The sequence below is a fragment of the Oryza glaberrima genome, chromosome 1 (genome assembly GCF_000147395.1).
Source record: "Oryza glaberrima chromosome 1, OglaRS2, whole genome shotgun sequence".
Taxonomy (NCBI): Eukaryota; Viridiplantae; Streptophyta; class Magnoliopsida; order Poales; family Poaceae; genus Oryza; species Oryza glaberrima.
In genome coordinates, this window is record NC_068326.1 from 29014000 (window position 1) to 29036337 (window position 22338).

Genomic DNA, 22338 nt, shown 5'->3' on the forward strand with positions numbered 1-22338 from the left:
AACATTTTTTTATCAGCACTTGCATGTTAAGCATTATGGATTTCGGCAGCATCTTCTCCTTGTAAATGCATGCGAAATGCGATTTCACAATGAAGACAAAACCCAACAACTTGAAGGAGGCAAGAATATAGGATTCTTCATAATTTCGTAGTATCCTAAAGTTGTCATGTTTGATTACGGAACCAAAAGCTAATTAATCACTCGGGCCAAACACTGAGCAGCTGAGCAATGGACGCCAGCAGCAACTCCGACCTCGCCGCCGACGAGCTCCTCCGGGCCCAAGCTGAGCTGTGGAACCATATCTTCGCGTACACCAAGTCCATGTCCCTCCGCTGCGCCGTCGAGCTCGGCATCCCTGACGCCGTCCACCGCCGTGGCGGCGCCGTTACGGTTCCCGAGCTCGTCGCGGAGCTCGCGCTGCCGCGCTCCAGGGAGCCCTTCCTGCGCCGCCTCATGCGGCTGCTCGCGCACGGTGGCATCTTCGACGCGGCCGCGGGTGCGGAGGACGCCTACGGGCTCACCGCGGTCTCGCGTCTCCTCGTCTCCGCGCCCGGGGGCGCGGGGCAGGGGCTCTCGCCGTTCGCGCGCGCCATGCTGCACCCCATCATCGTGTCGCCGTCCATCTCTCTGGCCTCGTGGTTCCGCGCCGCCGCCGCCGACGACGACGACGAAGGAGCGGACGCGCCGCGCGTGCCGTTCGCCGCCGTCCACGGCGGGCGCGAACTCTGGGCGGTGGCGAAGGACGACCCGGGGTTCGGCGCGGCGTTCAACGACGCCATGGCGTGCGACGGCCGCTTCGTGATGGACGTGCTCCTGCACGGCCACCAACACGGCGGCGCGCAGCTGTTCCGGGGGATCACTTCGCTGGTGGACGTCGGCGGCGGGTCCGGCGGCGCCGCCAGGGCCATCGCCGCCGCGTTCCCTCACGTCAGGTGCACCGTCCTCGAACTACCGCAAGTCGTCGCGACCGTCCCACCAGGCGACGGAGGCGTCGAGTTCGTCGCCGGGGACATGTTCGACCACGTCCCCAAGGCCGACGCCGTCCTCCTCAGGGTCACACCATTACAGGCGCCTTCTCCTCTAATCCTCGCAATTGCTTGCCTATATTCCAATAAACCAAAAACGATTTATCAGAAAATAGAAATTAATTAATATGTAAAACTTCTTATATATTTGTTCCTATCAACTTAAAAGCCAACTATAAAAAATACGTTAAAATATCTTAAAATCAAATTAAAAATTTAATTTTAGCTTTTACTTTGACTTATTAGGCCAACTGATGAGACTCTAAGTATGACATCTATTTTTGCAGTGGATCCTGCATGGGTGGGGGGACGAGGAGTGCGTGCGGATACTGCGGCGGTGCAGAGAGGCGGTGCCGGCGAGGGAGGACGGCGGGAGGGTGATTGTGATGGACCTGGTGGTGGGATCGTCGTCGAGCTTGGGAGATGGCGTGAGGGACACGGAGACGCAGCTGCTGTGGGACGTGATGATGATGGGGGTGGTGGGGAGCCCCGAGCGCGACGAGCGGGAGTTTTGCAAGATATTCCACGACGCGGGCTTCAGCGGCTACAAGATCCTGCACGTCCTGGGCATCCGGTCCGTCATCGAGGTTTACCCATGATTCCCTCTCTATTATGGATCTTTGTACCGGGTACATCACAACGGTGAGATAGGTAAACGAAAAATCCATATGGAATGCATCTGATGTAAAAACACAAAAAAGTGCATAATAAACATACAAAACATAGTGATTTGTATACCGATACAGAATCTAATGTTGATGAGCAAACCATACATAGCACTCCTGAAATAGGCTCATAACTAGGTCTAGATCAGTAGCTAAACCATGATTCCCTCTGTATTATGGATCATGTGCCGGGTATCATCACAATGGAGGAAAAGGTAAACGAAATCCATATGGAAACCATCTGATGTTAGAACACAAAAGAAGTGCATAATCGCTTATATACAAACCTGCCGAGATTTGCGGCTCCTGGAGATTTTTGAGCTGGCGTGGCCACCTGCGCGTGCCGACGCGTCAGCGAGGCGCTGGATGGCGGGTGGTTTTCGTGAGCTCTCGCACGTCCGTGTCGTCGTTGGTGATTTATCAAAAACACCCTTTATTTACTTGATAATTTGTTATAGATCCCTGGTCCTTAGTTCTAACGTTGTGCGCTCTTACTTAGAGGACCTCTTAAGAAAACAATATTCTATATGAAGAAGCGAAAAAAGGAGAATTGAACCGCGCTCTGAAAACTAGAAGTTTAGGGGTGTTGTTGCAAAACAAAAACAACCCTCACCCCTTTCCCCAAACCCTAGCCGCCACCATTCCTCTGCCTCCTCTCCTCTCGCTCCGCTCTCTCTCCTGCCCAAGCGACGGCCGCCGCCGCGTGCCGTCCCCTCATCCTCTTCTTCCCGCAGTTGGCGACCTCCCCCGCGCACTCCCTACTGCGAGCTGTTGCTGTCGCCGCGCCGTCGTCCTGCCATCGCCATCCTCTCGCTCCCGCGCCGCATCCGCCAACGAGGAGGCCGGGACTGTCGGATCCGGTGACTCCGGCCTCCTCGCCGGCAGATCCGGCCGCCCTGAAGCGAGGGGAAGCCAGGAGCCGCCTTCTACTCTTCTACCTCTATGCCCGGCACTGCCCCTCTCTCCCTCTCCCTCTCCCTCTCCATCCTGTTCATTTCCGGATCAGCGGATGCCTGCGATTAGGCGGCCACGGACGTGCGTGTGGGACGTCGAGGAGACGAGGAATCACTGGATCCAGGAGGTCGGTGAACCGATTTGGAGAGGGAGCTGCATGATCTGTGGCATTGGTGTCCCGTTTCGGACAGCGGCGGTCTCCAGTACGGCGGGTGCTGCTGGATCTGCCGCATGGAGGGCTCCTCGTCAGCTCCATCCTACCTCTTCTTCTGCCTTTTTGGAAGGAAGTGAGGAGAGGAAAGTTTCCTCTGGAATTTCATACTGCATGTTATATCTTTGCCAAGTTGGTGGTCTTAGTGTGATACTGTGATTAATTTGGACCGATGAAGATATGTGTATTGAATTTTTCTTTGCAAGTTTAAATCAGTGTAACACTATGAATGTGAGCGTGTGAATGCAGCTTGTAGTGAAGCTTTGTTGAGCTTACGCAAAGCAGAGAAGGGCATCGGCGCGGGGTTCCTAGAGGATGCTGCCACCTCCATCCCCTTGCGTCACGGCCGTGCTGCCCTACTGGTCCTCTGGCACAGCATCTAAGGTCATCTGCCACCACAACCAGGTTGCATCTCCACCGAATGTGACCCCACTTTGATGGCGGTGAGCTTTGCTTTGGTAGTGTTGCTGTTAATTTGGCTGTGCATTTCTTTAAGGGGTTCATCTACGATCCATTGTAGCATGCTGATGACTTTAAATTACAAATGAGTTAATGCATAAGATTCTTTGTTTCCAAGTATAAGAAATTGATATATCTTTTGTTGAAGTACGAGTATGCTGATTTGTTCCAGCAAAATATAGCAATGTACAATATTTTTTGTGGATAATAATTTGATAATGCTCCATCCAAATGTAGTCATGCATCTTCATCAAAATAGATTCTGGCTTTGCATTTTTAGTTTGTTCATTACTAATTATGCCCCTTGAAGGTAGTGACTTCTATAAAATTAATTTATAACGAGCATGTTTATAACTTGACATTAGATGACCTTTTACATGCAGAATCTGAGACTAAACGTATACACTAATCACACTAATCACTACTACTGCTGCTATATATTACTGTTGTACCAAAAATATACAAGTGCATTTGATAAAGGTTATACAGGTCTGGATCAGAACTGTATATTACTGTTGCACCAAAAATAAATTAATGAACTGTAATTTTCTCTATTAATTTTGGATGTGATTACTAAAGCTCGCTATGTGTCTGCTCTTTTTGCACTATAGATGTTATGTGGGGCATTCAGTATCAGCGCTGGAACCGACGCCAACAGCCAGAGCAGGCGCCGTGATGTTGGATCAAGTTGTTAGGATTAGTTTCAGTGATTAAGTTTGTTAGGAAGATTAAGTTGTTAGTTCCTGGTTAGTAGCTGTTTGGTTTTCCATTGTAAGCCTATATAGGCCATTCGGTTTAAGTGATTAATCAAGAAAGAAGTTAATCCCAGTTCCTGTTAGTTTCCACCACGGCTCCGGGGAGGCGAGGCGTGCGTCCTCGCCCTCCCGTCGAGCACAGCTACGCGCTATGCCACTTAGGGCCGGCGCCTAACAATAGAAAATCAATTTATCTCAATTTGTTGCACAATCCATCTATAGCTTCAATTCTATTCTAAGCTATCTAATCTTCCCAACGCCAATCAGCTGCTGCATTACAATGGATTACATTATTGCTTTGCGAATAATATTAGAAGAACCAAAGAAAACATGATGGATTGGTGCAAGATCAAAGGACTGGCATAGCTGTCCACTTCTCTTATTCTTGTAGGCTTTAGCTGGTGCAATGGTTTCAGTAGCAAAACTAGGCTATGATAGGCTGATGCCTGCCTTAACACGCCAAGACTCCAGGTGCACACAACATAGTAGATCAGAACAAAGGATGCCTGCATTGGTGCCATCCTCCAGGAGGAGAAATGGCACCACTGGCAACCAGTTTGGCTGACCGTTGTTCGTTGCCTACCTTGAGTTCACCGTTTAAATTATATTTGACATGTTCTTTACGGAAGTGAAAATTTAGTTGATTATCTGTTTACCAAATAGGCATATATTAGTTCTATAATTTGGTTGTTTGTGAACAAGAATTCTGTTGCAAGTTATAGCTGAAGATTGGTAACTCTATAAAAAAAATTAATTATCATGACATAATAGACATTAACTCTGAACATATTAAATTATCATGACATCCCCACGATGTGCAACAGAATTTAACTTGATATAAAAAAATGATGTTACATTGTTTTCTAATTTGCATTCAGTAATGCCTATGATATTTTACAAATGTAACTGACTTGTCCTTCAGATGCTTCTCATGTTCTACATTGGATGCATCCAGTTTTTATTGCAGCTCACTTTGAATCTTCTACCTAATGCTTCTAATATTTATGCCCTTTTTTATTTAATATGTGATGATTAGGTAATGCTTAGACTAGCATATAAAAGATTGGCTTGATTAGGGTTCTAAAATTGAAGTTTTCTTTGAAACGACTAATGTTATTATTTGCTCTTGCCATAGAAGTGGTTTTTCAGGACTCTTGATAATATAACTATTGGTTTGGGATGATAAAGCTTCAGTTTAGGACGATGAGCGCTGCCCTGTAGGTTAAAATCCCATTTTAACTAAGTTATGTATTATTTGACTAGCTTGCACTTTCACCCTCTTCCTTTAAACATACTGATAGTATCTGCTCATAAAATTATTGTGCTTGCTATGATTTAGGTATTAAAATCACATACCTTTTATAATCTATGTAAAAGATGTACAACCAGAAACCAATAGGTTAACTTGACAGATTGACCTTTACAATCCTACAATACCATCCATTCCAACTTTCTTTGCTGAATAAATATGCTGCTGTGTGCATTATTTGGTTCACATACCTGATTATTAGAAAATTACTGAAAACAGTTTGGATTGTTTACCTGTTTGTTTTTTTAGTATGGATAAATCATTACTTTGCTTTTGGTTGGTACCTTTTTGTGCCCCCCCTGCTATTTGAGATGTTTAATTAATTTCCTCACATTGGGCTAAATTTGTACCTGCTGGTGGTCCTTCAGTTAATTCATTCACAGATTACTTGACATCGGCAATTGCTTCATTGATTCTTACAATCTGAATATATACCAAAAAACAACTATGTTAACTTGCTTTTTTCACATTCAGAAAAAGAACATTACTAGGAAACAAGGATGCTTAATTGTTCTAATATTGTTGAGTAGTTCAATGCCATAAGATTATTGACTGCCAGTAGTGATAAAAAAAATTGTATTTTTGCATCACTTCTCAGGCAGCTATGTACACGGGGGAAGCAATTCGTCATAGCAAAAAATATTGCACTTCCATTTGCACATCAACAAAAGGGCCCCTGTGTGAATTCGGTGAAGGCATCCAAACCATATTAGTAGAATTTAGCCATGTGTAATATAGTTTTATAGTCCTATACTCCTATGTGCTCATCTAGCAGAACTGTTTCAATGCTACCACTATAAAACTACTATGTACTGTCTATCCTGCCATCAAACATGTGGCACATTTTGCTATTTAGGACTGTCCACAATCTGCATATATGTTGTGATTAGCTTTTAGCCTCTATAACAACTATCAATATAAATGCTCACGTCACAAAACTTCATTTTTTGCACTACACTAAACCTAAATCTCACACCATGTCGTTAGCCTATACTTGACCTTCACAGACCTTGCAAATAGCATTTGTTTCAGTTACCTACTAGAACCAACAGATGTAATCAATGATTTCCCTCTCCTGGCACCACTGGTGCAACGCGCGAAGCGCGCGTTCACCTCTAGTAAACGTACAAACATAGTGATTTGTACCGATACAGAAACAAATGTTGACAAGCAAACCATACATAGCACTTCTGAAATAGGCTCATAACTAGGTCTAGATCAGAAGCTAGCCCACGATTCCCTCTCTATTATGGATCCTGTGCCGGGTATACATCACAATGGCGGAAATAAACGAAATCCATATGGAACGCATCTGATGTTAAAACACAAAAGAAGTGCATAATAAACATACAAACATAGTGATTTGTACCGATACAGAAACAAATATTGACAAGCAAACCATACATAGCACTTCTGAAATAGGCTCATAACTAGGTCTAGATCAGAAGCTAACCATACATAGAACTAAGGAAATAAGTTCATAATAATTAGGTCCACATTTCTGCATAAACAGGGTGCCGATGGTACATTAACGACGATAAACATCATCGCCCTTCCGACTCGACAGCTAGAGCTGCAGTCAAACATACAATCGAGTCGCTTTATTCGCCTGACCGCACGTAGGTATTCAGGCGTGAGGCAGCAATACCTACATGCAAAGCATCAGGAACGGTGGGACCATAACCAGACCGATGCCGTTTACATCTGGGATGAAGCGTGGAGTGGCTGCGTCTCCACATGTACGTATCCCTCCCTGTGTAAATGTCAGTGACCAAATTAGCTTTTGGATAATGGTAGAGTACGAGGTCCAAAGGTACAGGAGAAGTGAATTTTCAGCAGTAAGGAAGAACTAGAGCATACCAGTTACTCAAGTAGCATCATATTCCCAAAGGAGCAGCACAAAGGGCATGAAGAGCACCAGGCGTACTGCAATTGTACCCAAACAAGTCTAGCATCCGTGGATTTTGGCAATCAGTTTCATAACTCACTTCCTTTTCACCATCTTTGTCTGTTGGGATAATCTTCTCGGTCAAGGAAAAACCAAAAAGGCGGCAACTAGTTCTGTCAACCTCCCTTCCACCATTACCAGGCTTAGTAGCATTCCCAGGTGTTGAAGCTTTTCCAATTTTAAACTGGTCCCAGCTAGTTTCACTGAGCAACTTGTGCTGTCGCAAGGCTGGTTGGCTGTCATTTCCACTTTTGTCATTGTTCTTGCTTGCCAATTCAAGCTGTGGTACCCCTGTTTGGTATAACATAAGACTGGAAGGTGGAGAAGGTGGCACAGTTGACAGGGAGAGACAATATCCTTCATTTGCAGATGATAGTCCATTCATGGTAGCTGGGGTGCACACATAATTCTTTAATTCATATCTGCTTTTCGCTGAACATGCATCAGGCAACATTCCTTGAAACGGAGGAACTGTCTGAGAAATTTCTTGACCTTGCAAGACCTCTGGGAATCCAATAGATTCACCGAAGCTTACAGATTGGTGGGTATAGCCAGAGTACTGCACTGGAAGTCTGCTTGTTGAACTGCCCAACATGCAGCTTCGTGTATCAGTAAGGAATCTCCAAGCATCAAAAGACTTACTTTTTGTAATGTCGATTGACTGAGGAGAACAAGTAACACGATGGGTCCTAGAACCCATCAATTCTTGACCTTGCAAGACCCTGGGGAACTTTTCAGTTTCCACCGAGTCTGGACGACCATTTCCATCTACAGGATTAACACAAAAACCAATAAGCATATAGGGTTAAAGAATTTATAGATCCAAGTATTGACCTCGTGCTCTTGGAACTCACACAGAGCTGGCACGTCCAAATTGCCCTGAGGGCATAATTTGGTTCTTTTAGAACTGGATGCCGACAGAGAATGAGCAACAGAGATTGAACCACCAACTATCTCAATCTCCCATGGAGATACTCTATTTTGGCTGTTGCAGTCAGTAGCATCCTCCCATCGAACCTGTATGAAAAGACAGCAAATCAAATTGCTAACATTAGCGAATTTGGGTAGTATTGACAATAGATTCACCATAAACGATTTATAATGGACAAATCAAAATCTATAAAAATTGTAAGCTGTTAGGCTTCCTATGGGGCCTTGATAATGTGGTCTTGGTCCAATCCAATAAAAAATATTTAGCCCCACCTAAACAGACATGGATGCCATCATAAAAGGTGTTGATAGCATTAAAATGTATATGGTTACAGTTAGTAAATCCTCTAAATAATTGGTTTTGCACAACTTTGATGATCCTTACAGCTTACATTACGAAAGCAAACAAGTTCCAGCCCATATTAGCAAGCAATAATAACATGCCTCTAGTATTCTCTTCACTGTTTTGTTTCTCCTGTGTGCTCAATGAGCTTCATTGGGCGGCATAGGGTGACAAACATTGGCAACTGGCAGAAGACCAACGAAATTCCTCATCAAGAGAGTTTTTTTTAGCTGCCAACCAGATGTTATAAACAGCAAAACGGATAAACAGATTGTACACATCCTACATCATTATTGTCCTTTTCAATCCAAATATGCGTGAAACAATTCTCTATCTTATTTTTTATCAAGGGGCCAAACTCCCCATTTCTATTAATAGAAATGCAGGAACTACAAAGTTCTCAAACTACAAAAGCCTAGATACTTAAGAAATTTTACTCCAGCAGAAACAATTCTCTATCTGACATCTGCTAATGGTAAACCTACATGGGAATCTTGGGATCAGAAGTGTGAAAAAGAAATGCATGCGAGGACCATTTGTCTTAAGGTGCCTCAAGGACTTACAAGACCATTTGTTCTGATTCCCTTTAGATGGGTTGGCATTTTATTCTTGATATATCATCCCAATTGACTAATATGATTTGTCCCAACCACTAATGTGGGCTAAGCAAGAGACTGCAAAATGTAGGAATCAAAGTGATACAAATCATCTAATCATTTTTATAGCACACCATTTTTATTACGTATTGAATTTATTTCGACAACTTCTCAGTTCTCACTTGAGCATTTATTAATGTTTGCACATATTTACTCACAAACAAAAGATCATAGAACATCCTAAGTAATCTCTCTACTCCACAAGATCAGGCTTGGATTCAAAATTTGAGTTTGACAAGAAGGATGTTGCACCCATATTCAAGAGTTCAGCACTTCAGCTAACTTGATGAATTTATTTTAATGTGTGAAATAACCTCACATTTAATCCGATAGACAAAACAGTAACTGAAATTGACTATATGTGGTGCCCTAATATATGTTTCAAAGACTTGGCAGGTAGCCAAAAGTTAATGTTCCGTAGTCAACAAGCTTAATAAAAAAGCAGCTCAAATGCATACCAGAAGGCTTCTCCACTTTGAACCAGGCCATCTGATGGGGTCTACTTCACTAACACCGGCAATCATTCCAGAACGCCTACAACACAGATAGTAAGACCCAAGAAAGTATTATGCAAAAACAAAAAAAAGATAGTTCAACTGAAAAATGCAAACCTCTCATTAACATCTTCACTCTCAAAATGAAACTTGAACCTCATTCCAATACAAACTGGATGGTTGAAGCTTTTCACGAACTTCCAATATGGAACAACGTACTCAGAAGCAGTAGCCCTACAAAGTCCAATGATTACAATATGTGAATGGATATATAGTTCAACTGCCCCAGAGAAAATGACATTGTGTTGAGTTGGACCACACAAAATGAAACACTATATGTTTTATTCAGCAGACCTTGGGTTGTAACAAATGTGAAAAACACTTCCATGTTTCAAGGAATCAGCCACAGCCGACAGTGTGCGCATCTTTGAACTTTCGCTACTAAAAGCTTTGAAAATCGCTTCATTTTTAAGCTGAGTAGCTCTTCGAACACCCAATCTTAGCTCACCATCATCACCCCTGCAAACGCTTAAAATGCTTCGTTAGAAAATATAGACAAGAAAGCATTAGCTTTATGGTTAACACCTGGATCAAGTGATTACCGGAGAAATAACACCGCGTCCCCTGAGACCAGTTTCTTTTTATTGACAAAGGAGCTCCATCCAGTTGTTAAAAGATGCCTGCGAGGTTGACCTGGAATGAAAAGAATGTTAAAAATTCATAATGTCATACTTTGCTCCATCACATGCTATAACTACAAGATAACTTGTGCATTTCCCTTGTAATCAAAATGGAGATATTGGCTTGGACAACAATAAGATTGGAGAGCATCCTCTATCCACTGTTTCAAGGACACTACTATCTGAGCAAAATTGTACAGTTTTATTAACAGAAGTAATTTTCACTGCAGAGATAACACACCATATATAACAAAGTGATGGAAGTCACAAAAGAATAACATAAATTGTATCAGAAGATGAACTAGAAAGGAAATAATTTGCATCCTAGGGAATGGCAAAGACGACTGAACACGCAGTTCAGACAGGCAAAACTACTGACCACTTAGAATGTCAAACATTCAAAGAGTTGAAAAGCTACACCTGCCATATATTTTGTAGCATTGACTAAAATACTTCCTGACCTCTTTCAAAGCTAAAACAGTCACACATAATTTAGCAATGCTCTGTATATGCCCGATCATCAAACATGAGTATGACGTACAAGTTTCCGATACAAAGGTATCAAATCAAACATTTACTAGCAATTAAATAAATAGATTGTGTAACAAGGGCATTGCATATCCCTTATCAAGTACTCGGACGTCACCTCTATAAATATGGCGGAACCTCCACTTTGCTCCATGCAAATCCTTGGCAACAAGCTCTTGAGAAGGCCTTAGCTGTTTGTGGTCCTATTAAGGCACGAAAGAAAACAAACTTCGTTAGAGTTACATCACAAGAAAAGCAGTCACTTGAAGAGTCAATAGGAAACAAATCAAACTTCTAATCTCATCACCAGAGGTGGAAAGCAATCCTCAGCAGCCCGACGAGGAACAGAGAACCCTCCATGTGTGCTTGTATCAGAGGCCGTTAGTGTTTTGCAGAACATGTGCAGCATCCTGGACTTCCTTTCCTCATCACCATCCTCCATGTCATCCTCCCTTTCGATTCCACCACCATGCAAGTTCCTCTCAAATACCTGAACCAACCAAATGTACCATTGATAAATCAAATCTGTTAATAGAATTTGTTATGCCAAAACAATTCATCGTATCGGTACAATATACAAATTAGAGGCATGATAGATGTGCTAAATGAAGCTACATTGTGCAGAGAAAACGGCACTCATACTATATCAAGCTGGCCAAGTAGATCTAGCAAGTCCCAAATTATGTGGCTCACTAAAATTAGAATGAACCAACAATGTCTATTTTTAGACATCCAATAAAAATCAAAGCTCATTCAACACCCATCACATTGCAGCTTATGCCACGCCCAAAGCTGAAAAGAGGATGCAGGCAACCAACATTTGACGCCCCCAAGAATCTCATCCAATCCCCAATCCCGGAAGCACATGAATCAATAAGATAATTGAAGCAGCGTTGCACCTCGCCCTCCGCCCGCAGCGCCAGTCGCGCGTACACCTCGTCCGTCGCTGCATCCGCCTGCACAAAGTCCAGCATGTAAATGCAGCCCACCACGCGCGGCCTCACAGCGAAAACCCTACCACGAGCGACAGCGGTTCACTCACGCATAGCTCGACGTCCACGACGCGGCACGCCACGTGGGGAGGGAGGGCAACCGCCACCTCCCCGCGGATCCCGCCGCCGGCGCCGGCCGCGGAGAGGTGCCCCTGCGGCAGGTACACGACCGCGCTGCCCCGCCGCGGCAGCGACACCACCGGCCCAGCGCACGCGTGCCACAGATCCCGGCACACCGGCGCCGGCGCCGGCGCGTCCTCCTCGCCGCCGCTCGCGGTGTTGTTGAGGTCGATGCCCATGGCGGTGGCACGCGCCCGGCCGCCTCCCGCCGCTGGGGATCCGGCCCAACAGTCGGTGGCTCGCTGCTCGCCGCCCCTCTCGGACGGCCAAGGGGGCCGGTAAAAAGAGGGGAGAGCCATCAGCGGCGGCCGCGAGGATGGGGAGGAGGAGGAGGATGCGGACGACGCCATTAATGCCTCCGAGGGCGTCGCTCTCCAGCCATCTCCTGCTCAGCGCTCAGCCCGCCCAGCCCATGCCCCCCCCCTGCTCCGCTCCTGCGGCGACCGCGCCCCTCTTCCTTCCTCAGCTGCCGCTATCGATGCCGGTCGCTGTTGCCGCTGCTGCTGCTGATGCTGCTGCTACCCCGTCGCTGTGGCTAGCCTGCGACAATGCCCATGCCTTTATGACGCGGGCGTCGTGGTGGTGTCGTCTGTTCCGTTGCTGCTGGCTGGAGCGAGTCAGCGAGTGGGCGGGCTGCAACGGTGCGGTGCGGGTGAAGAGGCGACGGGTTGGTCGCGGTTTCCTTTTTCACTTCGGTTTTAGCCCTTGGCGCGGTGCGGGGGCGTGCTGCAGCTGCAGCGCGTTTACTGGCTACTGTGGGGCGGCCGTAGTGCTGGCTGCTGCAACTTTGGGGGTCACTGTTCCCCCACCAGGATGCCAATGCCACCGCCAGCGCCTCGTGGAAAGAAAAGGAAGCACAGTGCCGTCATCTGTTCTTAGCACAGTTCCGCTTTGGATGGATTCAGAACGGTGCGATTCCGACCCTTTTCATCAACACATGGTGGTAAAGTGAAGCTTAGTACATGCGTTGGTACCTGGGTGTGCTTCATCTGCGAAACTGATGAAACAAGCATACAGTGGAAGCATCTTGTGTTGATTGCGTCTCATTTGACGCTCTCTGTTTTACGGGACAGCCTACCCAAGTGTGATGAATTGATGCTCTTGGCCGTCACGACCAGTGTTGTACTTCTGCACGTTATTAATGCCCAGGCTGCGAGCATATACAACGTTTGCACGATGCCGTTCAATGCGACGCAGTCGACGGGTCTGACCAGCTCTGTCACGATGCCCTCTCTCTTTTTTTTACTAACAGTATACTCTTTTCAGAGATTTTTAATACTCACCGTGCATTCAATAATCGTTGAGTATCCGACCGGGCCCCTCCGGGCGACCACTCGCGAAATCGCGAGTTCGCGAGTCGCAGGCTACTCGCACAGCATTCAGGAGCAACGAAACCAACAATGATACCGCCGCGCCGATCCCTGCCTTGCTGGTACTCCTCCTACTCGGTAACGTACCCTACTTGCCGTGAGCCCGTGAGGCAACGTGCGGCTTTACCAGAGTCCACCCGTTTCCCCCCACGCGTGCCTGCCTGCCTACCTAGCGATGGGTGACGGCGCGGCAGCCGATGCCGCCAGCCCAGAGCGCCACTGCATGCATGCGGTGCACGGCCGCGAGCCACTGTTCGTCAGCCAATCTCGCGCGGGCCGGCCGAGTGATGAGACGAGGCGGCGCGCTCGGCTGCTATCCCGGGGGAACGTCCCCCGCTCCGCTGCTGTGTCCGTGGCCGTGGCCCACGCACAGCTCACGCACCGCAGGACTGCAGGAGTAGTAGTACTCCTCTGCCCTCTTCCCTTTGCTCGTCTTTTGGAACGAGAGGGAAGCAGCCAAGCAGGGAGACGGGCGCGCGGGCCCAGATCCGCCTTTTTCAGGCGAGTTCCTCCTCCCCTCCCCGTTGTGGGATGTGGATGGGATGGGTGATGGAATGGGGGCGGTACACGGGGTGGCATGGCACGTCGGGTGACAAGACATTAGAGCCGTTCTGCTTTCGCGACGACGGGCCCGGCCCGTTGCTGCCGTGCTGGTCGTCGACCGAATACGTTTGGCTCTTCGCTGCGTATGCGACGTCCCGGGTGGACCTGCGCTAGCACTAGCAGCCTTCTTCGATTACGAGTACTGCTGCTTTGGCCTCGCTACCTCTTGAATCTGGTTGAGTCACGAGTTCACGTGCGATGAGAAAGCATATCAAAGTACTGTACTAGTCATCTCTTTCCTTTCAGAGGGGTGTACTACTATCTTTTACCGGCGCGTCTTTTTGTCTAACACAAAGATACTGGGAGTACAGACATACATTATTATGGCACGGCACCATAGTTTTACAAAGAAACGGTCGAAAATATGGCTCATTCTAATTTTCCAACGAGATTACTATATTTATGGCGTCGTTATATTTTTAAGTACATAAATCAGTTTTCAAAACTTGCATCGTAAATTCTCAAATTTACACTCTAAATTTTAGGGAATTAATATCATTTCCAACCATAACATTATTTAGTAAAGTTGCTAAAGTTGTTCCTACATTTAGTTTTTTGCTAAACTTTAATAAGCACTTAAGAAATCCTACCAAAAATTTTGATAAGGTTTATTTTGGCTAAAATTTTAACATCCCCTTATTCTTACTCTTGTGCTCGAGAAGAAGTGAGCATGTGCTACAAGGAGGGAAAAACACAACCATTAACTAGCCAACTTGTTGTCACGAACGTTGCTTCTAATTGCTTGAACTAGAGTGGACGTGTTGTCTAATTTGCTGAGCTGCACCTGCATCCTAAATGGCCTACAAATTAACTGTAACTGACCAAGAAACATGGCGACAAAAAAATGTAGTGTTACCATCATCCTGAATGTATTGTTCATGAAGATTGTTATGCATACGATATATCTGTCCGACTAAATTTGATTAACGGTTGTAACATGATATCTTTTGATTGATTTATGAGTACATGTCTCTAGTTATATAATCGGATCATACGTGTAGCAGTACTTATTGTCCAGAGCTTCAAAATTATAATTAAAAGTTGTTATATTTTTAGAGTAGTAAAATCGATTTTGAATTACGCACTACTCAAATAGCGCTTTGCTATTCTATTTGGGGAGCTTCTAGCAGCTGCAGCTTATCCAAGAATATCCAGTTGCTAGAAGCTCACCCAAACAGCTTAGCTTTTTATTCAGATTCTGAGAATATGTAATTGTAGAATCTGAAAAATAAACTAAAAGCTAGAAGCGGGTTTTTCAGCTTGTTCAGATTCTCAGCAGCTGCATTTTAAAATCTTAACCTACTCAAACATATCCCGGGGCCTCTTGGGAATGCCTAAAGCTTCCCAGCTCCCAGGTGGCTGTGATTGGTGAAGTAGTCCTATGCTTTGAGCGGCGCGACGCCTCGCTGGGAAGATTTCATACGATTGCGAAATCTCGGGCTGCTCGCGCATGCACTTCGTCGTTTCCACGCGAGGGACTTGCTGGATTGCAAGAGAAAAAATCCACAAGGACACGGTCGAGTTCATAAATTCCTATTTGTTCATGGCCCATATATGTGCCTAATTCAGAGAAGGCCCAAGATCCAAGCTTCTTATTTGAGTACGTCTTGGGCTCTTGCCACTCTCTTAACGAGGCTGAGAGCCTGAGAGTACTGAGGTTGGGATGAAGACATGGGCCGCGACAAGCCTGGTATGTGGCTTTGCAGTTTTGCACGATGTTCAGCACCAGGAATTTTTTTAATTTTTACATTTTTTATTAAAATATTTTTTTAAAAAAAATTCGTGTTGCAAAATTTACAAATATAGATGCCTCACACCTTGACGGTTTTTTAAAATGGCTCTTCCAGAGGGCATTAAGGGACCTGAATGTAAAGTTTTTATTTGTGTTCAAACCCTTTCCGTTGGTTTTAATTGCTTAAAAAACTAATAATGCTTATTCGACATTAAAAATGATTTTAAATGAAAAGGTAATAAATTAAAAGTTGTAGATCTCATCGATATCTATAACTTTTATATAAAGTTCATCTCCGTCTGATGTCGTTTGTATTGTAGATTTGAGATTTTGTTAAAATAGGTTTTATATTTTGTAATGAACATTTGGGCAACTAACAATCTTAAATGAAAAGGTTGTTAACTACGAAGTTGTAGATTTCCTTGAGCTATAAAATTATGATATAAAGTTTGATTTCATACAACTTTATATGATACACTTTAAAATTGCAAATTCATAGAGTTAATAAGTTATACTGGAAATTTTACATTTAGACCCCCTTAACGCCCTTTGGATGGGCGTTTTTGAAAAAACTCTCTATGAGGGCGTGAAGTGTCTAAAGTTGTAATTTTTCAAAACAAAAAATTACTTTTAAAATATTTTAATTAAAATTTAAAAATAAAAAAAATTCTAGCACCAGCTGATGGCAACGACGATCCAGCATGTAAAAAAAGGGCGATGTACTTTCAAAATTATAAGACAGACTAGCAAAATGCCCAAGGTTTTTTTAAGAAATACATTACAAACGTAGACGCTCACAATGCGTGTGCACTCATCCCTATAAAACACAAGCACACCCTATCCCTATGAACACCTCTAGAAGACCGGATCGGCATATCCTGAGATTGGCGAAGTCACCATTTCACTATGATCATGTCATCATTGCCAAACTTGTTGCCAAAACGAACAACCAACATCGACTTCCCATGGTGGATATCAACCCAAGCCAGCAAAGCACCACTTCCTACACACGGATAGCAACAGGACCCATAAAAAAGATTGCAACGTATAAATAATTTTGCTAAGCTTCATTGCACTCCAACAACGAAATAACTTCGACTCAACCCAATAAAAACAAACAAATAAAGTCGGTCACCCACCACAAGACAAGAATGGAGAAAGGAAAGGTGAAGGCCTCGCTAAACATCCAAAAGTCCACCAATGACAAAAGCTGCATCAGGAATATTCTCCAAAGCCACGCTCCAACAAGAGATTTTTTACTGTCCTTGAGGAGAGGAGGTACCATATCCTGGCCGTTCGTTACACTCCATCTAACGTCTGGGAAAGTTTCGGTACCTCGTGGTACCACACCACCGTGAGAGCAGGTACCGAATGGCTTTTGATGGTGGGAGGGCACGATTGTACTTTCGCATGTACTAGTGCAGGTAGCGAATCGAGCGAATCCCCATCGGTCTGGGCGATGAGTTCAGCGCGGTAGATGCAACAGCCTCCCGAGCAGGGGGAAATCGCAGCGGCGACCCTAGGGGAGGTAGGAAAATGCAGGGACGCCGGCTCAACTACTACTCGACCTCCTCGGCTCCTCCTCCCTTAGAGGCGGTGATCGTCGGAGTGGACGATGACAACGGAGACCTATTGGATGACGGCGGTGGCAGACTGTAGTCAGTGCCGTGCTCCTCCCACCTTCCTCATCCTTCGGTGCCCAACTCCCCTCGGCGCCTCCACTCAGGTCGGGTCGTCGGGAGATGTTGAAAATGATTAACCCGCCCATTGATTAGTTCAATCGGATTTTTTCCTTTTCCGATATAGGTGTATATGTTTGTTTGCACAAGCAGTATCGCAGAGGGCAAGATCTGGTTTGGGAGGTATTCATGTGTTTCCCTCGAATCCCTACCCATTCAATTTTTCTTTTGTTTTTTCTCCTCTTTCTCTCGTACTCATGAGAAGACACATGTCGCAGTCCATGGCGATGGAGATTCCTGGCCTCGATGCGCGACGGCGGCGCGACAGCGGCAACGGCCTCCATGCGCGACGATGGCGCGACGGCCTCGATACGACGGCGCGGCGGGCTCGACACTCGATAGCGGTGGCGGGCTCCCTGCGCGACGCAGACGGCTGGCATGGACGGCCGTAGATGGAAGAGATGAGACCTTATTTTTGTTAGCCTGATCATGCCCCTGATAAACCAACGGTTAGATTAAATTGATACCTCGTACCTCATATTACCTCGTGGTACCTTCTCAAGGATGGGAAAGATGCTCCTCCCACAAAGGATGCGACGTGAAACGTTGCTAACTTTTTTTTTTTTTTTTTGCAAATATGCCGTTTTGGCCATTGGTCGGTTAGCTTATTTCTTCTCGCGAACATAATCTTTTATCGAGCATTATAGAGGTTCAAATCAGGGCTGGCATTTCTACCACTCCAACCATCATAGACAGGATATTCAAGTTTGTTACTACTATACATTGTTTTTCCCTCAGCATCCCACCAAATCGGCACCCGAGGAAAGTTTTACAAGTGCGCGATGATGTATCCACACGAGTACAATATATATCAATTAACCAGTGCGAACAAGGTGATAGTAATAATAACTCAGGCTCGCATCAACACTTCGCATCGTGTGCTTGCAACTCACGGCTCATATCATGGGAGGCATTTAAAAACTCACGCTGCCAAAATGCTCAGTGGCCCAGTGCTGAACTTATCACTTGTTGCTCGTCCTTGTTCGTAGCTCATGGCTTCCATCACTGCGAGGCCGAGGCCTACGCTAATTCCTCATAGATCTCGCATGCAGGCAGCAGCGTGTCCCAATTACCATCGCGCACAGCGGCGCCATGCACGCACGCACGCTCTCCCCACAATCCCCGCCCCTTCACGCGCTGGCGAGTGGCGCCTTTTGATCTAACCTGCCCGAGTTTGCCTGATTGCTTCTCTGTTCCCATTCCCTTTCTACGCACACTGCTGCGAAACCAGTGCTCCTCACTGCAATTGTACCACACCGCTAGTGGGCACAGATCGGCCCGGCTATATATCAGTGAGTGCGCACGGAAACAATAGACAGTAGTAGTACGAGCTGCAGCGCTGTAGGCTAGCTAGCTGCCAACCCACCGACGCTTCCATGGCTTCCTCCTCCTCCCCTCCTCGCCACCTCTTCTTCCTTTTCGCGCTCGCGTTCCTCGCAGCTGGCGCCGCCGACGCGTGGCCGGCGTGGGGCAATGGCCGCATGTTCTTCAGCAAGGCGACGCGCCCCGAAGCCGTCGAGCTTGACAAGGTGGCGGTAGCGACACCGGCAGCGGCAGCGGCGCCGGATGCCACCAACTCCAACCGCGCGTCGGATGAGTTTTCTCGGCCGTCCAGCGGCGGAAGCCACAACCGCGGGTACGGCCTCTACGGCCGCCCGGAGGAGAGCTACCCGGAGGCCTACTTCCGCCGCGGCGTGCACCACGACGCCGATAAGCTGACGACCACCAGCGCGGCGGCGGCCACGGCCGAGCAAGAAAAAGAGGAGGAAGCGACACCGGCAGGCGACGACGACGCCTGGCTTGGGTACCCCGCAGACGGCAGCGGCAGGGGGCGGCCGCGGCCGTACCCGCGCGGACAGCAGCAGCAAACGACCACCACCAATGCGGCGGTGGCCACGGCCGAGCAGGAGGACGCGGCGCCGGCACGCGACGGCACCGGGCTTGGGTACAGCGAAGACCGCAGCGGCAGGGGGCGGCCGATGTCGTACGCGCGCATGCGCGGCGGACAGCAGCAGCAGCAACAGCCGCAGCAGCAATACGGGATGAGCGACACGAGGCTGTACCAGAACGGCCGGTACGGCTACGACGTGAACACCGGCAAGTACGGCTACGGCCGCGAGTCCAACCCGGTGCGGACGCGGCCCGAGGAGTTCAACGGCGGGAGGAAGTTTGGCGGCAATGCGGCCGGCGGGCAAGAGTACGCGAACGGCAACTATCAGGAGGAGTTCGGCGTCGGCCACCGTGCCGGCGAGCAGGTGAGGAGGTATGGCAATGGCAATGTGGCCGGGCAAGAGTACGAAAACGGCAACGATCACGAGGAGTTTGGCATCGGGCAGCGCGCCGGCGTGCAGACGGGGAGGAGGTATGACAATGCGGCGGCAGGGTACTACGACGCGAACGGGCAGTACATTCCATGAGTATCTCAATGATGTTATACTGCGAAGCGTTTGTAGTACAGTGGTAGTATACTCGCGTTCACCTCCTTGTGTGCTGGAAGTAAGTTATGTTACGTTACTTCGAAGGTAGATCGAGCTGGTCGCTCGCCCGCTCGTACGTGCGCTTGTTATGGGGTGATTGAAGGGATGAATCACTTTTGTCGGATAACTAGTGGAATGTACTCGTCTCACTGTACAAGAAATAATGCATGCTACAGTACTATATGTCACTACAACTTTTTTGCCATTGCCGTTCATCGTCGGTGCAAGAGGCGCTTCTGCCTGCTACTATGGGTAAAGAGTAAAAATTAGGCCCCACTACGCAAACGATGATTGATTAGGAGCATCTTGTTTGTCTCTGTTTTGTTGGGTTAGACAGACAGCCCTGCTTGTAGCACGTGATTGCTCTTTCAGTAGCAATGCCATTTTTGCGGGTAACATCTCTGCAGTAAACTGGGAAAAATAGGAGTTGTGCCATTTTTGCCGAACATTACTGGAGTCAGTATTCTATCGTGGACTCCCGCTGGATAGTGCACAGTTGCACACTATAATTTGGGCCATTTTGACGAACTAACTCTATGTAGGCCATGATTTGTTCTCCCCGATCGAGGCGCATGCATAACGAAAGTCACGGAAGTATTGCCCCCACTTGGATTTGGATGATCCGGATCCTGCTGTCTGCACCAAACAACGAACCTAAACCACGTACCTACCGGGGCATTGCAAACGCTGCGTACGATACAACCAACCCCGTCGGTCATTAATGAACGTAGCGGCCATTGAGCTATATTTCCAGACTCGGCTGAAAAATGCTTCCAAGGTAGAGAGAATTGGAGCACGGGGCAACGGGCGCAGTGTCCCAGCGGCATCTCGTACACGAGTACAGTAATAATGAATCGGCAGGCTGTATGTACCACGGTGTACCAATGAATCGGCAGGCTGTAGTGACCACCGTGTACCGCTACATAAGAGCAGGTGCTATAGCAGATTATAAAAAACGGAGCGATAGATTAAGATGTGATTAATTAGATATTAATTATAAAAAAAATTAAAAAATAGATTAATATGATTTTTTTAAAACAACTTCCCTATATAAATTTTATAGAAAACCTGTACCATTTAGTGGTTTGAAAAGCGTGCACGTGAAAAACGAGGGAGGTGAGATGGGAACCCATGGGGAAGAACACAGCCTAAAAGCATGTACAACAGCAGGCTATAAGCCAACTATAAACATATTTTAATGAGATAATAGAGGAGAGAAGAGCAACGAGCTATAGATTTGTAGCCAGCTGTAGCACGGTCTTCAAGACACAATGTGTATACAACAGGTGGAACCATGTATTAATAATATAGTATGTAACTATTGTATGAATTGACTATTAAATTAACTATAGATGATTTGGAGATAGTAGTTGGCTATACTATTAACCTTGCTATAAAAGAGTAGAGAGAATAATAGTGGACTAAAGATTTGTAGCCAGCTGTAGTACGGATTCCAAGATGTAATGTGTGTATGACAGGTGGGACCATGTATTAATAGTGTAGTATATGTTTAAAGGTAACTATTGTATGAATTGGCTATTAAATTGACTTTAGATAATTTGGAGCTAGTAGTTAGCTATACTATATATTAAACTTGCTCTAAGGCTGCGTTCATTCCCATCCCAGCCATTCCCAACACTCCCTCCTCGTTTTTCGCGCGCAAGCTTTTCAAATTGCTAAATAGTGCGGTTTTTTTCAAAAAGTTTCTATACAAAAGTTGCTTAAAAATCATATTAATCTATTTTTTAAAAAAATAGCTAAAACTTAATTAATCACGCACTAAACACTGCTTCGTTTTACGTGCCAGGTCTAAGAGCAAATATAATACATAGTAGACTACTCACTACTCCCTCCTTCAAAAAAATCTGAGACCTATTTCCTTTTTGCATCAATACCAAGAAGCAATTAACTTACTCATCATGTGGCAAAACCAATGAACATGCAACCAATAATTACTCTCTCCGTACTCGTAAAGAAAGTCGTTTAGGACAATGTTTAAGTCAAACATTAGAAATATAAATCATGAATAACTCTTAAGTTGTGGAGTTTGAAAATATAAAAATTATATAAATAGATTTGTCTTCAAAAATACTTTTATAAAGTATACATATATCACTTTTTAATAAATATTTTTATAGAAAAAAGAAGTCAAAGTTATGTTTTGGAGACCGTGTCGCTGTCTAAAACGACTTCCTTTATGAGTATGGAGGGAGTCCTAGAATAACTTCTTGGTTTTCGATTAACAATTTAATTTAGCACGTAGTAACTACAAATAGGACTTAGATTTATGGAAAAACCAAAGAATGAAATATGTCTCGGATCTTTGGAAGGAAGGAGTATAAGCCAAC

At 45.9% G+C, this 22338-nt stretch overlaps 4 protein-coding genes across 7 annotated transcripts; 3 read left to right on the forward strand and 1 right to left on the reverse strand.

Moving 5' to 3' along the window:
- The first annotated feature begins 228 nt into the window (after positions 1–228).
- Positions 229–1624, forward strand: LOC127760867 (trans-resveratrol di-O-methyltransferase-like). The gene is made up of 2 exons (XM_052285191.1): positions 229–1053; positions 1313–1624. Exons 1-2 carry the CDS (start codon positions 229–231, stop codon positions 1622–1624), a joined length of 1137 nt encoding a protein of 378 aa, XP_052141151.1.
- A 678-nt stretch (positions 1625–2302) lies between these two features.
- LOC127766158 (uncharacterized) lies at positions 2303–6566 on the forward strand. 3 transcript variants are annotated; one of them, XR_008016210.1, is made up of 3 exons: positions 2303–3298; positions 3926–5290; positions 5977–6566. XR_008016210.1 is itself a non-coding variant. In XM_052291230.1 (3 exons), the coding sequence occupies exons 1-2, from the start codon at positions 2700–2702 to the stop codon at positions 3236–3238; spliced, it is 366 nt and encodes a 121-aa protein (XP_052147190.1). In that variant the 5' UTR covers positions 2303–2699; the 3' UTR covers positions 3239–3298; positions 3926–4142. The 3 variants fall into 3 exon arrangements, 1 of the variants encoding a protein (XP_052147190.1); XR_008016207.1 differs by having other exon boundaries at positions 3926–5286; XM_052291230.1 differs by lacking the exon at positions 5977–6566 and having other exon boundaries at positions 2303–2931; positions 3105–3298; positions 3926–4142.
- A 412-nt stretch (positions 6567–6978) lies between these two features.
- LOC127766143 (auxin response factor 3) lies at positions 6979–12724 on the reverse strand. Of its 2 annotated transcripts, XM_052291211.1 has the most exons (11): positions 12000–12719; positions 11857–11913; positions 11265–11447; positions 11076–11160; positions 10352–10442; positions 10104–10268; positions 9867–9983; positions 9714–9789; positions 8181–8343; positions 7239–8094; positions 6979–7131 (listed from the first exon to the last, which is right to left on the reverse strand). In XM_052291211.1, the coding sequence occupies exons 1-10, from the start codon at positions 12417–12419 to the stop codon at positions 7256–7258; spliced, it is 2196 nt and encodes a 731-aa protein (XP_052147171.1). In that variant the 5' UTR covers positions 12420–12719; the 3' UTR covers positions 6979–7131; positions 7239–7255. The 2 variants fall into 2 exon arrangements, with proteins under 2 accessions (XP_052147171.1, XP_052147178.1); XM_052291218.1 differs by lacking the exons at positions 6979–7131; positions 7239–8094; positions 8181–8343 and adding an exon at positions 8351–8783 and having other exon boundaries at positions 12000–12724.
- A 5972-nt stretch (positions 12725–18696) lies between these two features.
- Positions 18697–20178, forward strand: LOC127764250 (uncharacterized). The gene has a single exon (XM_052289107.1). It carries the CDS (start codon positions 18890–18892, stop codon positions 19928–19930), a length of 1041 nt encoding a protein of 346 aa, XP_052145067.1. The 5' UTR covers positions 18697–18889; the 3' UTR covers positions 19931–20178.
- Positions 20179–22338: the final 2160 nt, after the last annotated feature.

Excerpts from the sequence above, each read along its gene's own strand:
- LOC127766158 (XM_052291230.1), top strand. The coding sequence starts at position 2,700 with ATGCCTGCGATTAGGCGGCCACGGACGTGCGTGTGGGACGTCGAGGAG. Across the intron at positions 2,932-3,104 it reads TTCTGCCTTTTTGGAAGGAA|CTTGTAGTGAAGCTTTGTTG; the intron begins GTGAGGAGAGGA and ends GTGTGAATGCAG.
- LOC127766143 (XM_052291211.1), bottom strand. The coding sequence starts at position 12,419 with ATGGCGTCGTCCGCATCCTCCTCCTCCTCCCCATCCTCGCGGCCGCCG. Across the intron at positions 11,161-11,264 it reads AGGATTGCTTTCCACCTCTG|GACCACAAACAGCTAAGGCC; the intron begins GTGATGAGATTA and ends GTGCCTTAATAG. Across the intron at positions 9,984-10,103 it reads CACATTTGTTACAACCCAAG|GGCTACTGCTTCTGAGTACG; the intron begins GTCTGCTGAATA and ends TGGACTTTGTAG.
- LOC127764250 (XM_052289107.1), top strand. The coding sequence starts at position 18,890 with ATGGCTTCCTCCTCCTCCCCTCCTCGCCACCTCTTCTTCCTTTTCGCG.
- LOC127760867 (XM_052285191.1), top strand. The coding sequence starts at position 229 with ATGGACGCCAGCAGCAACTCCGACCTCGCCGCCGACGAGCTCCTCCGG. Across the intron at positions 1,054-1,312 it reads CCGACGCCGTCCTCCTCAGG|TGGATCCTGCATGGGTGGGG; the intron begins GTCACACCATTA and ends CTATTTTTGCAG.